Below are 19,293 nucleotides of genomic sequence, written 5' to 3' on the forward strand. Positions count from 1 at the left end.
AAATAAAAATGTTCCAATTACTCAAATATAAAAACAGACAAGCCGGTGTTGGATTTCTTTGACTTTGCAAACCACTCCCAGGTACCGATATTTCTACCCAATGACCAAGAGATCAATGGTATGTGAACGGTACCTATGATCAAGATCACAAGCATATCCTAGAAAAAAAAAATTTCTTTATCTCTTAGTCAATTTGACAATAAATTATAAGTTAATTTTATAATTTATTTTTTTCGCATAATCTAAAAATAACTATGAGAGACGTCTGAGATAAACATAATAACTTTTTATTAAAAAAATCAAGATCAAAATCAAGCAAGAATAAAGAACTCAATTGAGTAGAGGCTCTAGAAGCAGCACCTAGAAGGCTGTTTACCAATAACGGAGTGAATGAATTATTTATAATATCTTTACATTTTTAAAAGAAAAATGATTAAGGCATAACACTAAGTTACTCGTTGATTTAAATTATTATATATATAACTATAGTTATGTGATTAGTAATCATCTTATAAGGAATAAAATATAATCTAATATTGTTTAGCTTAACTTAGGTAATGTAATATCATAATTTAATATGTTACTGATTTATCCTTGCTTCCTCCTCTTCTCCTTTTTTTTTTAGGGTTACGATGGATTTGGGGAAGAACCATGGGATGATGTCGTAGAGGACAAGCTCAATCTGCTACTGTTGGGTAAGGCCGATCATTCCATCGTCGGCTAAGTGGAAAATGATGCCCTTGTGTCCTTATTGTTGTCGATAAAGTAGGAAAGTGAGGTCGAGGAAGAGGAATAGAAAGAGAAGTAGCTTCGGCTCCCGCCACCGCCAGCCTTAGTTTTTGTCAACAAATTTCTTGTTTTCGCAGCTACACCTTTGGGCGAGTCCTTATCGTCGTTATTGCTGCCTAAAAGCTGGTCAGTGAAAGACCCCAATGAAAAAATCGAATGTCGGCCGCTATGGTCGCCACAAGGCTCCACCATCCCGAGCATGTTTTCGTCGCTAGGGAAGTTGAGCAAGTCCTCAAGTGGTCATACAGATCACTCACGTCATCTTCCATCTCCTCCCTCTCTGCACATCGCAACATCACGAACATGATGTTAGACCCAAAACCATCGATGTCATTAACGAAATGCTCAGGCAAACCTGAGAGCGATCCTCTCCATCGACATCACGTCGAATGGAGGGTGAAGATGATCTACGTGGGGGCGTCGTTAGGGGAGAAGATGATCTACTCCTCCACCTGTGTCGCGTCGCATGGGGCCATCATTGGAATTTTTTTTTATTAATCACACAAAATCTAAGAATTTTAAGATAATTAGATTAAATAACATAAGAATTTTAGACTTATGCCCCCATTTGCTCACATATTTCATTACTTGAGAATCTCACATTACCTGAATCAAATGGGATTAAATAATATAAGATTAGGTTGATAACTAGATTATCACTGATAACTCCAAACTAAATACACCCCATAACTTTTAAAATTTTATGGGCATTTTGACGATCTAAAAAATCTATAGGTATTTTTGAAAATGTATACAAACTTTGAGAGGTGCTATGTAATTTTCACTAACTTTCTTTATCTGACGAATTTAATAAGAGGGTAAAATGTAAATTGTTCAATTCTAAGGATAAATTATAAAATCAGAAAAATTTCCGAAGAGCGGTAAATTCTTTATCTCCTACCGGTACCGCTAGGGTTTCGGGAGAAGATCAAATCGAAATCGGAATCGATGAAGAGGCTACTTTACTTCTCCTTCCTCTGCAAAACTGTGTCTTCCATTCGTTCTCCTCGCTCCCACGATGCTGCCCTCCTCTTTGCCGTCTTACCTTACTCGGCCTCTGCCACCGCCGCCGCCGCCTCATCCACCACTGGGAAGCACATGTTCATGGCCCAATACCTCATCGACTCATGTGGCTTCAACCAGGAGAAAGCCACCGAGGCCTCGAAGCTTCTCAAGGGCATTCAATCCCGGCAGCAGCCCGACTCCGTCCTTGCTTTCCTCAAAAGTTACGGCTTCGATGACGCATCAGTAAAAAAGCTCGTACATTGCTTCCCCCAATGTCTTCTTTTGGACTTAGAGAAGGCACTTTCCCCAAGGCTTCGAGCTTTCGAAGATCTGGGTCTCTCCCCATCCGACATCATCCACCTAGTCAGGTCGAATCCCTCCACCATCCAAATGAAACACGAGCGCATTCGATCTAAGATCGAATTTTGGCAAGGCCTTCTCAGCTCCAAGGATGCACTGGTGAAGTTGATCAAGAGAAACCGAGCGATTCTTACGTTCAGCATCGAGAAGAAGATCCAGCCCAACCTTGAGTTGCTTCGGGAATGTGGCTTGGACGGCCCAAAACTTGCCTTTGTGTTGCGGAATTGCCCCCTGATCGTGGCACAGAATGCTGATTTTCTGAAGTCCTTGATCTGTCGTGCTGAGGACTTGGGAGTGCCACGGACATCGGGGATGTTCCATTGCACTCTGTTTGCACTCTTCAATGTCAGTCCAGAGAAGTTCAAGATGCAAATGGAATTCTTCCAGAGCTTTGGGTGGTCAGAGGACGATTTTGTTGTGGCATTCCAGAAATGTCCTACCTTCCTGCTTGCATCTTTGACGGTTTTACAGAGAAAAATGGAGTTCTTGATAAATGAGGCAGGATATACTTCTTCTTACATTGCTATACGTCCAGTAATATTGACACTCAGCTTGGAGAGAAGGTTGATTCCAAGACATCGGATCTTGGCAACTTTGAAGTCTAGGGGGCACTGTGAAAGGGATTACAAAGTGACAACATACATGATGCTTTCCGAGGCTAAATTCGTAGAGAAGTACATTATCCTCTACAAGGACAGGTATCCAGATCTGAGTGAACTCTATGCTAGTTTAAACCATACTAATGGTTCTGATTCTGGACTTCAATGAGGTAGGTAAGTCATGTTTTTCCCTGCAAGTTATCGTTCATGTTACCATTCTTCACTGTATGGCTTCTCCTTTGGAAACTCTAAAGCTAATATTTATGCCAACGAGCATGAATACGAGAAGAATTCACAGAATCATAATCTTGTTTTTGCATGTCAATATGCACCGAGATAAGAACAAATCACAGGATCATGATCTTGATTTTGTGTCTATTGAACTTAAAGCTTTCAGATTCATCACTTGCTATGTTAGACAATTGTTACTGCAAGAGACCTCCTTCCTTTATGTTCATTCAGTAATCTCTCCTTGTTCGAGTTGTGGTTACTCATTGATAGGTTCTGTTGAATGTTGTACGGTTGTCAGCAAGAGACATCCTTCCTATTGAATCTTGTCGATTGAAATTCTAGAAACATGAAAGGCGACTTTGACCCCTTGGGAACACTACCCTACTTGTGAGTTTGTGAGTCTTGTGACTTGCAATATGGATTAACTCGAATCAAATTACTTTTAGAATTTTAATGATGTTTTAGCTTACCTAGCTGACTTTTTAAGAAGGGCTTACTAATTTTAACTCATTTAAAAATATTTTTAAAATGCATAATAGTGTTTATTTTATTTTAATATAATAATATATTGGCATTAATGAGATATCAAACAGTTGTTTTTTTTCTTAATTGTTTATATATCTTGAGGATTTTTATGTTCTCATGGAATGGAAAAAAAATTGATATTTTTCAAAGGTTAAATATCAAAATGAGATAAATTGGGAGAAATCAAGGTAAATAATGAATAAATTGATATTATTATTATTAGGTAAATAATCTTCATCTGATTCGGTGAAATCTTGATTCTCCTTGGGGCATAAATTATTAATTCTGTCATGGAAGAAATTGGAAATAAAAAATTATTATCTCCTTTTCATCGATGATGGGTACTTCTTCATCGGTTTGGTTCCTCTTCTTCCTCCGTTTCATCGATGTTTTGTGTGTAAGTTTCCTTGGATTCATGCCATCAAGGACGTTATAGAGCGTAGCTGGACAGGAGGTAGGCCCTTGCTAATGGTATCTGTTGGAGATATATATTTGCACCATCAAGGACGTTATAGATATTAGTTGCTACTCGAAATATCGTACTAATTCCTCTATATAAAAATTTGTACAAATATAGAATTATCGTAGTTACCCATGTGCTCTACTAAAATTAAATTTGGATTGCAAACGATACTTAATATTATTAATCCAAATTTCCTTTTAGGAGTTAAACTTGGATTGGGAACGAAATTTAATATTTTTATTCCAAGTTCAACCGATGTGATCTTCCTAAATTTAATTTTATTACAAAAGTTATCAAATATCTATTTCTAAGATCGGTTTCCAGGTTAAACATGGTGAGGCACTAGGCTTTCTTAGGTATGAGATCATCCACCACTTCCTAGATAAAGTCTCATAGAGAAATTGGATATTTAACTTTTTACTGTAAATTAGGTTTAACTATAGAGACCTCAATAGAAACACATTATCGAAACATTAAATCGAAAAACAAAATCGATAACAAAAATGATAACTTAAAACCGATAACCTCTTGTGTTTGGATTTTCAAAATCTATATAAAAGATGAACTAGTTATGATGCGAATACTAATAACTAGTTATACATTTTATAGCTTATAGACCTCTTGATCTTCTATTGTATTCCTCTCCTTCTCTTGGACGTCGTGTGGGCGTGTGGGCGACAATCTTCCAAGATGAAATCCACTCAAACTTCTTCCAAAGCTTCCAAGATCCGGTCACCAAATAACCTCCAAGGGATGCTAGACAAGAGTGCTTCCTTCTCTTCTTCTTCTCCTTCAAGCAACTGGCCACCAAGAGATCTCCCACAATTGATGTCGCCGGCCTCCAAGAGAGAAAACAAAAGGAGAGAAGAGAAAGAGCAAGGGCCGACCACCAACGAAGAATAGAGAGGAATAGAAGATATGTTCTTCTTGTTGTTTTTATTATTATTATCAGGTGAGGCACCCCCTTCCTCCTCTTTTATAATTTTTGGTCTTAGCAAAAAAGGAAAGTTTTATAACAAAAAACAAAACTTTCTTTTCTCCCATTATATGGTCGACGACAAGCTTATACTCCAAGCAAGGAAAGATTTTAAACAAAATTAAAATCTCTCTTTTAAAATCCCTTTTGTGGATAGTTATAAAAGGAATGCTTTATAAATTAAAATCTCTCTTTTAAATCATTTTATGGATATCTATAAAAGAAAAGATTTAGAATAAAACATGGTTACAAATAAGGAAAGTTTTATAACAAAAATTAAAATCTTTCTTTCACATTATAGATAACTACAAATAAGGAAATATTTCAAATCTCTTTTTTATTCCTTTGTAAAAAGCTATAAAATGAAATATTTTAAAATTTAAAACTCTTTTTTAAAATCATCATGATAGGAAAGTTTTTAACAAAATAAAAACTCTTTTTATTTCCTTTTGTGACCAATCTAAAAAAGGAAAGCTTTATATTAAAATTATCCTTTTAAATCCTTTTTATGGATCTCTATAAAAGGAAAGATTTTACAAAAAATAAAACTTTCTTCTCTTCTTGTGTGTGGTCGACCCCTTGCTTAGGCACCAAGCAAGACTTGACTGGCCCTAGTTTGGGCTCCGAGCTTAGCTTGGTCGGCCCCTTGCTTGATCTCCAAGCAAGGCTTGGCTGGCCCTAGCTTGGGCCTTAAGAAGCTAGGCTTTTGGATGGATATAAGATTTTATATAAGAGGCTACAATAGGGACCTAGAGGAGGAATTGACTTTTGTCTCCCGATGAGCTTGAGCTTCCCGTGTTCGCCCCGAACACCCAACTCAAGTTCATCAATAATATCTCATTACACTAAAGAGTTATTATTGCATTACCGCATCAATTCCATATTACAATATGGGCTCCTTCTTATTATGAGTGTGTTAGTCTCCCTGTGTTTAAGATATTGAATGTCCACTAATTAAATGAGTTACTAACAACTCACTTAATTAATATCTAGCTCCAAGAGTAGTATAACTCAACCTTATCGTCATGTCGGACCTGCAGGGTTTATATGACAATCCTTATGAGCTCCTCAATGGGACATGATCAACCTAGATTACTAGGACACAGTTTTATTGTATAATCAACAACACACCATATAAATAATATAATTTCCAACTTATCGGCCCTATTGATTTATTGAACTAAATCGCACCCTTTGATAAATTAAAGAAATAAATATTAAGTATACGTGTTTGTTATTATATCATTATTAAGAGTACACACTTCCATAATAATAGAGATTTTGTTCTTTTATACCGTCAGTATAAAAAAAAACTACCTCAAATGGTCATGTCCAATACACTCACAGTGTACTAGTGTAATTTTATAGTCAAGATAAACTAATACCAAATTACACTACAACCAGTCCAATGGTTTATCTCATTTCATCTTGGTTGTGAGCTACTATTTATAATTTATAAGGAACTGATAACATGGTCTTCTGTGTATCTTCTCACACCATATTATCTACAATATAAATTAAATCGACAACTATATTTAGCATAAATGTAGACATTTGACCAATGTGATTCTTATTTCAAAATAAATATTTATACAAAAAACTAGACTTTTAGTATGCACTGTAACAATCTCCCACTTATACTAAAAGATTATACTGTCATATACGATGCCATACATCTGATTCCCATCCTTTCAACATGCCGATCAAAAGCTTTCACCGGAAGGCCTTCGTGAAAGGATCTGTCAGGTTATCTACTGATGCAATCTTGGCGACAACAACTTCTCTTCGCTTTACGATGCCTCGTATCAAGTGGTATTTACGCTCAATGTGTTTACTCGCCTTATGGGCTCGTGGTTCCTTCGAGTTTGCTACTGCACCGCTATTATCACAATAAATTGTGATGATTTTGGGCAAACTAGGAATCACATTTAAGTCCATCAAAAAGTTCCTGAGTCATACAACTTCTTTGGTTACCTTAGAGGCTGCCACATACTCAGCTTCCATCGTTGAGTTTGAAACACATTTCTGCTTAACACTCTACATGCTATGGCTCCACCTTCTAAAGTAAACACATAGCCTGATGTAGGCTTACTATTGTCCCTACCTGATTGGAAGTCATAATCCGTGTAACCCATAGGGAGCAAATCATCTACTTGGTAAATTAGCATATAATCTCTAGTCATTCTCAGGTACTTTAATATATGTTTTACGACAGTCCAGTACCCCTGTCCTGGATTACTTTGATATCTGCTAACCATGTCCACGGCAAAACAGATATCTGGTCTCGTACATAACATTACATACATTAGGCTTCCTACGACTGAAGCATAAGGACTGCCTTCATCTGTTCTATCTCTTTTGATGTCTTAGGAGACATCTCTTTAGATAAAGGTACTTCATGCCTAAAAGGTAGAAAACCTTTATTGGAGACTTGCATGCTAAAACGAGCTAGGATCGTATCGATATATGAAGTTTGGGATAAACACAACATTCTTTTCTTGCGATCCCTTATTACTCTGATTTCGAGAATATGTGCACATTCTCCCAAGTCCTTCATATCGAATTGCTTGGACAACCATACCCTTACTTCCGATAACATTTTGATATTGTTGTCAACTAACAAAATGTCATCTACGTATAGTACAAGAAATACCACCACGTTTCCATCACACTTCTTGTATACACAAGACTCATCCAGACACTGAATAAATCCATAGGACTGGATTACTTCATTAAACCGGATATTCCAAGACTTTGAAGCCTGCTTCAGTCCATAAATAGACTGATTGAGCTTACATACTAGATGCTCTTTGCCCTTTGCAATAAACCCCTCTGGTTGCTTCATATGGATATTTTCTTCAAGACTTCCGTTAACGAAAGCTGTCTTGACATCCATTTGTCAAACCTCATAATCCATATGAGCGACAATAGATAAGAGTATTCGGATAAACTTAAGCATACATATTGGTGAAAAGGTTTCCTCATAATCGATTTTCTCTTTCTGAGTATACCCCTTCGCAACAAGCCTTGCTTTGAAGGCTTCCACCTTCCCGTCTATCCCTCTTTTCCTTTTGTAGATCCATTTACATCGAATAGCTTTTATATTATTTGATGGTTCTACTAGCTCCCAGACTTTGTTAAAATATATAGATTCTATTTCTGAATTCATTGTTCTTTGCTAAGATGCTGCATCTTTATTTTAGAGTGCTTCGTCATATGTTTGGAGATCAGGTTCATGTTTACTTGGGATCAAGTCTGAACACTCTCCCAAAAACATAAATCTTTCAGGTTGCCTCGCAACCCTCCCACTACGACGAGAAACTGTCTATAGTTGTGTATCATTAGTGATATGTGTTGCAGTTTCTTGTGATATTTCATCTTGCACTGTTGGTACTAAAGTAGACGTGTCCTCTTTTATTTCTTCTAGAACAATTTCACTCATGGGCTTGTGGTTTTTTACATAGTCATCTTCCAAAAATCGAGCATTCGTGCTAACAATGATCTTCTGATCTTTAGGACTATAAAACAAACCACCTTTCGTTCCTTTAGGATAACCTATAAACAGGTGAACTTCTGTACGAGATTCCAACTTATCGGCATCTCCCTTCAGCACATATGCTGGACTACCTCATAACCGAATATGACTCAGACTAGGCTTACGTTCATTCCACAATTCTGTGAGAGTAGAGGGTACTGATTTAGAAGGTATCAAGTTCAAAATGTACACTGCCGTTTCTAAAGCATATACCCAGAATGAATTTGGTAATTCTGAATAACTCATCATTGATCTAATCATTTCCATAAGAGTCATATTTCTTGGTTCTGCCACACCATTATGTTGGGTTGTACCAAGTGCAGACAATTGAGATTGAATCTCAACCTCTGATAAGTAACTCCTAAACTCTCCTGATAGGTACTCGCCACCACGATCGAACCGTAGTGTTTGATACTTTTGCCTTGATGTTTCTCCACATCAACCTTGTACTCTTTGAACTTATCAAAACACTCAGACTTACGGCGCATCAAGTAAATATACCCATATCTCGAATAGTCATCTATAAAAGAGATAAAATATTCGAAACCACCTCTTGCCTGGATAGTCATAGGTCCACACAAATCAGAGTGAACCAATTCCAACACATCTTTTGCTCTATACCCCTTGAGCTTAAAAGGTCTCTTGGTCATTTTACCTTCCAAGCAAGATTCACAATTTGGAAAGTTTTCCAACATTAATAAACGCAAGAGTCCATCGGCTATTAGCCTTTGAATCCTACTTAAGTTAATATGACCAAGTCTTAGATGCCAAAGATATGTTTAGTTCATTTTTGAAGGTTCCTTTCTCTTATTAGAATTAGAGGATGTGTTATTAATTTTCATTTGTTGATTTACGGGAGTTATTGGATTTAGAGTATACAAATTGCCAACTAATGTACCAGAACAGATAATAACCCTATTTTTCTTGATAACCATTTTGTCATCAAAAGAAATAGCATGTCCATCCAAAAACAGTTTAAAAATTGAAATTAAATTCTTTCTAAAACTTGGTACATAAAGACAATTCCTCAAAATCAAAGTTCTACTCCTATCAAATGATAAGTAGGCATCTCCCACTGCAATAACCGCCACTTTCGTAGCATTGCCCATATAGACGGTTATCTCTCCCTCATATAGTCGTCGAGTTTCCTGGAACCCCTGCAATGTATTACAGACATGATCAGTGGCTCCTGTATCTACACACCATGTACTGGTAGATAAGACCGCTAAACATGTTTCAACTACTAAAGAATAAGATATACTTTTATTATTCTTTTTCCTACGAGGACAGTCCGTCTTCCAATGTCCAGACTACTTGCAAATGAAGCACTTGCCCTTCGACTTTTTCACTCGTGCTTTTAGTCCAGTACCTAGAGATCGATTCACTTTCTTTACCGAGCTTGCTTGTTTCTTCTTCTTCTTCTTGCCTTTCGACTTAGAAGTAGAAACATTTTCAGCAAAGTGAATTTGAGAATTATGACAAAATAGCCCTTCTGCTGCCTAAAGTTTTATCAATAGTCCCGTCAATGAATAAATCCTTTTATTCATGTTGTAGTTCAGGCGGAACTGCTCAAAACTTTTGGGTAGCGTTTGGAGAATAATATCGACCTGAGTTTCCCCATCGATTTCAGCTCTAAGGATTTGTATCTCGTTCAAGTAAGCCATCATCTTGAGGATATGATCCCTTACGGGTGTCCCCTCTTTCATGGTGACTGTTATTAAATTTCTCATAGCCTCTTGCCTAGCAGCCCGATTCTGGTGTCCGAAGAGTTCCTTGAGATTGTATATCATGTTATAGGCAGTAGGCATGGACTGATGCTGATGTTGTAGCACATTTGACATAGAAGCCAAAATATAACACCGTGTCATCTCATCTGCCTTTATTCATTTCTTATGATACTCAATCTCCTCTTCACTAGAATCACTATTAGGCTCATTAGGGAAGACCTCTAACAGTACAAACTTATAGCCTTTAGCAGTTAGGACATGTCCAGGTTTCTTTTCCAATCTATGTAATTGGAACCAGTAAGTTTGTTCTTTTTCAGAATAATAGCCAGTGGTTTGAAAGTCATCCTAAGAATCACAAAATAAGTTTTGGTTAAAACTTTAGAATTTAGAATAATATTGAGTCCTCAAACAATATTATTTAAATTCACCAACACCATGAATTTTGTATGCCACGATAGTGTGGACGTATACAAATTCAAACATTTGTAAGAGAATGTTTTACACATTAATTTTATTTTTGTCAACCTAACTTAATGACAAATAAAATTAATAGTTAGTATTCATTTGGTCATACAAATAATAGAAGTGACTCCGATGGGGAGGATACTATTAAATGTGTCTAAGTGTATATCATTACTTGATACTTAGTCCATTAAATAGGATTATGCCCCTTCAGTTGGAGAAGATCACACGCTCCTAAATAATTTCCTATAATCATCCATAAAGGAAGTTTGATCTAGTGATGCGCAAACAAACTCATCCGATGTGGAGGAAGGTACTCAGAGCCAACGCGCAAGTTTGTTTGCATCACTTACAAACCAGTAATGGAGACCGTGAAATTTATTTATAAATCTCTCTCCTACTTAGTTATTTAAGATGAGGATTTTAACATGCACACACACATCACAACAAATAATAGCAATAAATATGGAAAAATAATTTTTCTATTATTATGACCTCTTCCATCATTGTCCTCCGTGTGCTGCCAACCCTAGTTGTTACCATCTTTAGCCACTGCAATCGGGTCTAGTCATCACATTTATCTTGCTTCTTTTTCCGCTTCGCCTCTGATCCTCAAATAGCACTACGCCTCGCAAGGATACGATCTGCGATAAAAATAAAATTTTACATATATCGATCTTATATTCCACAAAGGAATGTACATAAAGTCTAGATCGAACAAAATGTAAAATCTTAAAACTAATACAGCTCCTGCTGTATTTAATAAGTACAATCATGCACACACATAAAATGTCATCGACAAGTCCGAGGGTCCAATCACACACAATCACAATAGGCCATAATAGTTGGAGCCTGCAACCATAGAGTTAAATCTATTTGCACATCCTACTATTATCCTGCCTAAAATATGTAGGACATGTGCATAATTAAACTAAAAACCAAACACACAGAGGTATAACCTAGCTCTGATACTAATTGTTGGTTGCTACTCGGAATACCGTCCTACTTCCCCTGTACAAAAATTTGTACAAACATGGAACTATCCTAGCTACCCATGTGCTCTACTAAAGTTAAATTTGGATTGCAAACGATGCTTAACATTATTAATCCAAATTTCCCTTTAGGAGTTAAACTTGGATTGGGAACGTAACTTAACATTCTTACTCCAAATTCAACCGATATGATCTTCCTAAATTAAACCTTATTTCAAAAGTTATCAAATATCTATTTCTATGATCGGCTTCCAGGTTAAGCATGGCGAGGCACTAGGCCTTCTTGGGTATGGGATCATCCACCACTTCCTAGACAAAGCCTCACAGAGAAATTGGATATTTAACTTATTATTGTAAACTAGGTTTAACTATAGAGACCTCATTAGAAACACATTATCGAAACATGAAATCAAAAAACAAAATCGATAACAAAAATAATAACTTAAAACCGATAATCTCTTATGTTTGGGTTTTCAAAATCTATACAAAAGATGAACTAGTTATGATGCGAATACTAAAAACTAGTTATACCTTTTATAGCTTATAGACCTCTTGATCCTTCTATTGTATTTCTCTCCTTCTATTGGACGTCGTGTGGATGACGATCTTCCAAGATGAAATCCACTCAAGCTTCTTCCAAGGCTTCCAAGATTCGGCCACCAAATAACCTCCAAGGGATGCTAGATAAGAGTGTTTCCTTCTCTTCTTCTTCTCCTTCAAGCAACCGACCACCAAGAGATCTCCCACAATTGATGCTGTCGGCCTCCAAGAGAGAAAACAAAAGGAGAAAAGAGAAAGAGCAAGGGTCGACCACCAAGGAAGAATAGAGGGGAATAAAAGATATGCTCTTCTTGTTGTTCTTATTATTATTATCAGGTGAGGCACCCCCTTCCTTCTATTTTATAATCCTTGGTCTTGGCAAAAAAGGAAAGTTTTATAACAAAAAATAAAACTTTCTTTTCTCCCATTATATGGCCGACCACAAGCTTGTGCTCCAAGTAAGGAAAGATTTTAAACAAAATTAAAATCTCTCTTTTAAAAACTCTTTTGTGGATAGTTATAAAAGGAATATTTTATAAATTAAAATATCTCTCTTTTAAATCCTTTTATGGATATCTATAAAAAAAAGATTTAGAATAAAGCATGGTTACAAAAAAAAGGAAAGTTTTATAACAAAAATTAAAATCTTTCTTTCACATTATAGATAACTACAAATAAGGAAAGATTTCAAATCTCTTTTTTATTCCTTTGTAGAAAGCTATAAAAGGAAATATTTTAAAATTTAAAACTCTCTTTTAAAACCATCATAAAAGGAAAATTTTTAATAAAATAAAAACTTTTTTATTTCCTTTTGTGACCAATCTAAAAAAGGAAAATTTTATATTAAAATCGTCCTTTTAAATCCTTTTTATGGATCTCTATAAAAAGAAAGATTTTACAAAAAATAAAACTTCCTTCTCTTCTTGTGTGTGGTCGACCCCTTGCTTGGGCACGAAGCAAGGCTTGGCCGGCCCTAGCTTGGGCTCCAAGCTTAGCTTGGCTAGCCCCTTACTTAGTCTCCAAGCAAGGCTTAGTCGGCCCTAGCTTGGGCCTTAAGAAGCTAGACTTTTGGATAGATATAAGGTTTTATATAAGAGGCTACAATAGGGACCTAAAGGAAGAATTGGCTTTGGTCTCCCGACGAGCTTGAGCTTCCCGTGTTCGCCCCGAACACCCAACTCAAGTTCATCAATAGTATCTCATCCCACTAAAGAATTATTATTGCACTACCGCACCAATCTCATATTATAATATGAGCTCTTTCTTATTATGAGTGTGTTGGTCTCCCTATGTTTAAGATATTGAATACCCACTAATTAAATAGGTTACTGACAACTCACTTAATTAATATCTAGCTCCAAGAGTAGTACCACTCAACCTTATCGTCATGTCGAACTAAGTCCACTTGCAGGGTTTACATGACAATCCTTATAAGCTCCTCAACGGGACATGATCAACTTAGATTACTAGGACACAGTTTCATTCTATAATCAACAACACACCATATAAATAATATCATTTCTCAACTTATCGGGTCTATTGATTTATCGAACTAAATCGCACCCTTTGATAAATTAAAGAAATAAATATTAAGTATACGTGCTTGTTATTCTATCATGATTAAGAGTACACACTTCCATAATTACAGAGATTTTATTTTTTTTATATAGTCAGTATAAAAAGAAATTACCTCCAATGGTCCTGCCCAATACACTCATAGTTTACTAGTATAATTTTATAGTCAAGATAAACTAATACCAAATTACACTACAACCAGTCCAATGGTTTATCTGATTCCATCTTAATTATAAGCTACTATTTATAATTTATAAGGAACTGATAATATAATCTTCTGTGTGTTTTCTCACACCATGTTATCTACAATATAAATTAAATGAACAATTACACTTAACATAAATGTAGATAATATTTGACCAATGTGATTCTTATTTCAAAATAAATGTTTATTCAAAAATTAAATTTTTAATATACACTCTAACAATAAAACGTAGTTGAACAAGAACCAGGAGATAGACCCTTACTATAGTATTAGGCGGAGGCGGTCGAGCACCATGTAGAAGAACGAGGGAATTAAAATGGATACCGAGGGTGGTCGACTTCCCGGAATCCTCGGGGATGAGTGTCTGATTGGCGACACAGATGTATACTTTTTGTGACTGGATCTCGAGGAATGTGCGACCCTGAAAACTTTGATCCTCCTGCTTATGGAGGATGATTTTGTAAGGCCATAAGACCGTTTATTCTACTTCACTTGTAGTGAATTATGTTATCATGCTTGTCCAACTTGCATGTGCCACTTGGAATAGACGAAGGCCATTATTCACTTATCTCTGAAATACTTATCTTCGGTCATCCCTTTGATAATATTTTCCCTTATTCATGCACCTTCCATGGCCGATAAAAGAAAGTGTCGCAGTAGCAAAGTTACCAACCCATCGAGTCATAGCCATACGGCAGGGATCTTAAAGTTGGTTGAGCAGAGCTACATGGCTGGTGATTTTTTCCGAGTCTTCCCCCACTCGAGCTATTGAAAGATCTACTCATATCTCAACCTTTGCTACGGGGTTCAGTCGAGTCCTACTACTCGAGCGGTTAGCAAAAAGGCATATGGGTATCCTTTATCCGCCTTGGTTCATTCTTGGGTCGGATGTGGCTAATGCTTAACTCATCGGTACTGCCCATTTATCATTAAAGATGATTAGACCATTTCTTTCTTAGGAGCAGCGTTCTTCTTTGAAGTTATATCCGCATGGAGCAGTGACCCACCAATCAACGGTGTGCTCCATTAATATTCCTTCTTACAAGCTCCCTTGATGGCTAAGTTTGTCTGAGACATCACCTACCTTACTACCTTGTGGAGCAGATTACGAGGGTTCTCCATCTTTCCCCTCTATTTGAGCCGAGACAACGTCGGCGCATGACAACTCCAGTGATAGTCCCTTCAAACTCTCATTGTCCTTCTCGAAGCAACTCCTCCTATTCTTATGGCTCGATAGGTGACGGTCAAGCACTTCTGCCGCCCTCAACATCTTCCACACATCTTCCACCATAGCTTTCTATTTTGTTCCTATATATGGCGCCAATTTGATGAGGTCCTTATTCATCGACTCTGATTCCTCCTCCTTCCTAAATTGTGGTCGAGGTAGGTACTCCGACATGGTGGGTATCCCCCGTAGCAGGCAATTGTGACATGGTGGAAGGGAATCGTCGGCAGCGGTTGGTCATGCTGATGAAGAGGTCACATTGTGCTTATGAAGAAAGACAAAACATAGCGATATATATATATATATATATATACCCGTGAGCCCTAGTGTAATTGATTTTTTAAAAAATTTTATTTTTTTTAAGCCCTCGATTATCCCAATCATATTTTGCCTTTAGGGTTTAAGAGTTGAATTATAATATTAAGAACAAAAATATTTCAAATAAAAAAAAAATTAGGTACACACGAGGTATGCGGCATAAGGTGGGAAGCATATAAAAACGTGAGAGAGAGAGAGATGATATGTTGCCCGTCGCCTCTGTGTGACCGTGAGCGACGCGTTTATGTGGCATTGTCAGCTTAATTTTTTTTACAGTATAAATTTATTTTATTTTCTCTCCCCTTCCGCCCTCTATTCAAAACCTGTGACTCGAATTTTAATCTCTCGACTTTCCCAAATCTAAATTTCTCCCGCTCTATCTCACTCATTCCATTACCATTGTCTTCCATCACTCTTGCTCCTATCGGCAAGCAAAGCAAAGATGCTACAAGTTAAGTACAACTTATAGTTGCATGCTTGTTCTCGGGCTGGTTGGAAGCTTCCCAAACTGTCACCGCAAACAAAGCGGACGTTGTTTTACTTAGCACCCCACTCCACTGTCTATTTTTCAACTCTATATAATATTTTTTTATTAAGATTTATGCTACAACGTACAAGCCCTAGTTGCCACAACGTATAACAACTACTTGGACAGTTAGATGTTACGTGTGGCAACTGCTTGGATAGTTAGTTGCTATGTGTAACAACTACTTAGATAATCTAAAAAACCTTTTCTTACAATAAAGTAAGAATCTTTTTGATAAATTTTAAATTTTTAGTTATAAAATTTACAGGAAACTTGCCAAACATCATTTCCCACATTTTATAACTAATATTATGTCATTTCATTTTGAATTGTAATTCCCTCTAATCGTAATATATTATTAGGATTTATGCTATGATGTACAAACCCTAGCTGCCACAACATGTAGCAGTTGTTAGATCGAAAAGAACGCTAGAGGGGGGTGAACAACGACCGTTGAAAAATCGTTATTGAGTCAAAGTACTAACGGAAAATAATAGTGAAAACAATGCTAACACACCAAGTTTTACTTGATTAAGAGCCTTTGTCGACTCCTACTCCAAGGCCCGCATGTGAGAGTACTTTCGTTGGACAATCTACTAATAGTTCGCAAAAGAGTTACACAATAAGTATAAGAACTATGAAATAAAGTTACTGACAACAAAGAAAATAAAAACAGAGTTGCAAGTTGTCGGAGAAGCTTCACAGCGTCGCAGGAGCGTCTTTGGAGCAGTGCGCAAGGAAGCAGTTGCAGAGAGAAGTTGTGTCTTGTGCTCCTGGTGGAAGGCTGCTTATATAGGCAATTCTGGGTACCTGAATCCCTTCCGAGCGCCTGGACCATGACGTCAACCATCCAATCAACGCGCTCCAAGCTGGCGACAAGATAGATTTTAGGCATTTCGGGCGCCTGGACCAACTTTTCCAACAACTTTTATTTCCTACAAAATGAAGTTAGTCTAAGACAATAAAAATTATATTACCCTACAAAACAAGTGTTAGCACAATTATAATCAAGAGTAGTAATTAGATTCTGTCTCATTGAGACCACAATCTAGTCAAGATCTCAACTTAGATTTCCCAAATAGATCTAAGTTGGATTGACGCCTACTGTTCCCTTAAATGGGGAACGCATCCTCACCAAGTCACTCACCTCCAATGACTTACCTTAACTTACCGCTCTGCCAGACATCCGGTCAGCCCGTCGACCTGTCTAGACCTCATGCTAGCTATCCGATTGGCCCGTTGATCAAGATGGACTTCGTGTCAGATATTCGGTCAGCCCGTCGACCTATCTAGATTCCGTACCAACTATCCAATCAACCCATCGACCTAGCTAGATTTCTTGCCAAATATTCGGTCAGCTCGTTGACCTATCTGGACTTCTCTTGCACACTTAGTTAAATCGTTAGATCACATTAAACCTAACTTAACTTACTTTGTGATTCATCAAAACCTGAGTTAGACTTTTAGTGCAATCTGCACCAATAGCAGCTATTTGGACAGTTAGCTGTCATAACGCAACTACTTGGACAGTTAGTTGCTACGTGTAGCAGCTACTTGGACAAGTAGCTGCTGTAATATGTAGCAGCTACTTAGACAGTTCAAACAACCTTTTCTTATCATTTTAATTTTGGTTATATAATTTACAGGAAACTTGCCAAATAACATTTCTCACAATTGATTCGATGGTAAGTCATTTCAATTTAAGTTGTAATTCCATCTAATCCTAATATATTATTAGGATTTATGCTACAATGTACAAGTTATAGCTACCACAACATGTAGCAGCTACTTGGACAATTAGCTATTACAATGTGTAGCAGCTAATTGGACAGTTAGCTGCTAAAATGTGTAGCGGCTACTTGGACAATCCAAGCAACCTTTTCTTATAATTTTAATTTTTGGTTATATAATTTGCTAGAAACTTACCAAACAACATTTCTACCATTAATTTAATAGAAAGTTGTTTCAATTTAAGTTGTAATTCTACCAATTCTAATATATTATTAGGTTTTATGCTACAATGTACAAGTCCAAATGTGTAGCAGCATTAGGATTTATTCTAAGTTGTAATTCTATCTAATTCTAATATATAATTTGCAGGAAACTTACCAAACAACATTTCCCACAATTGATTCGATGGTAAGTTGTTTCAATTTAAATTATAATTCTCTCTAATTCTAATTTATTATTAGAATTTATGCTACAATGTACAAGTCATAGCTACCACAATATGTAGTAACTACTTGGACAGTTAGCTACCACAATGTATAGCAGCTACTTGGATAGTCCAAACAATCTTTTCTTATTATTTTATTTTTTGTGCGATAAAAAAGATTGGAGAACATATTCAAGCACCATGTTTAACACAAATACATAATAATCACACCATCTGTTGGTCTACAATACATTAAACACTCGCTACTACAAGGTGTAACAACTAATACCGACTAGCTGCTACAACATGCAGCAGTAGCTGCTACACAGTGTAGCAGCTACTGCCGACTAGCTGTTACAACTTGCATTAGCCAACTTGACAATACATTTACACGTGTTATATAATGGATTTAACCATCCTTTACAATAGTTTAACAATACATTTAGACCAACTTGATAAAAATTTATCAATAAAAATACATTTCGATTACAATACCTTTCAATTACAACGGTAATTTCATGTTGTAGCAGCTACTGTCCAGTAGCTACTACAACATAAAGCAAGCGATATTACAAATATTATCAGCTTAACAATACATTTACATCAGCTAATGTGAGAATATAATTCAAGCACCATGTTTAACACAAATATATAATAATCACACCATCTGTAAAGTCTGTGCCCTCTGTTATTCTCCATCTCCCTCACGTACGTTGATTGGGGCTAGGCGAATTTTGTGCGATTACATCCATAAGCCATGGTTTATGATAAATATGAGTGGACATTCTATGGAAGTCATGGATAAATAAACAAGAGGAATGTAGTAGCTACTCTCGAGTAGCTGCTACAAGTTATAGCAGCTACTGTGGATTAGCTACTATAACGTGCAACAGTAGCTGCTACACCTACTCAATAGTAGCTTCTACAATGTATAACAACTGGACAATACATTTACAGCAGTTATACAATGGATCCATGTTTTTGATGTATACAATACGTTTACATCAGTTATACACTATATTTACACCAACTTGTATAGTAGTTTTACAAAACATTTACACCAGCTTGACCAAAATGTTGGTAAA

General features: G+C 36.6%; 1 protein-coding gene across 1 annotated transcript; it reads left to right on the plus strand.

Moving 5' to 3' along the window:
• The first annotated feature begins 1,737 nt into the window (after positions 1–1,737).
• Positions 1,738–2,922, plus strand: LOC121994880 (transcription termination factor MTERF8, chloroplastic-like). Its single transcript, XM_042548770.1, has one exon. The coding sequence runs from the start codon at positions 1,738–1,740 to the stop codon at positions 2,920–2,922; it is 1,185 nt and encodes a 394-aa protein (XP_042404704.1).
• The last annotated feature ends 16,371 nt before the right edge of the window (positions 2,923–19,293 follow it).

The sequence above is a fragment of the Zingiber officinale genome, chromosome 6A (assembly GCF_018446385.1).
Source record: "Zingiber officinale cultivar Zhangliang chromosome 6A, Zo_v1.1, whole genome shotgun sequence".
NCBI classification, from domain to species: domain Eukaryota; kingdom Viridiplantae; phylum Streptophyta; class Magnoliopsida; order Zingiberales; family Zingiberaceae; genus Zingiber; species Zingiber officinale.

What these genes read in the sequence shown, in the direction of transcription:
- LOC121994880 (XM_042548770.1), top strand. Translation starts at nt 1,738, where the DNA reads ATGAAGAGGCTACTTTACTTCTCCTTCCTCTGCAAAACTGTGTCTTCC.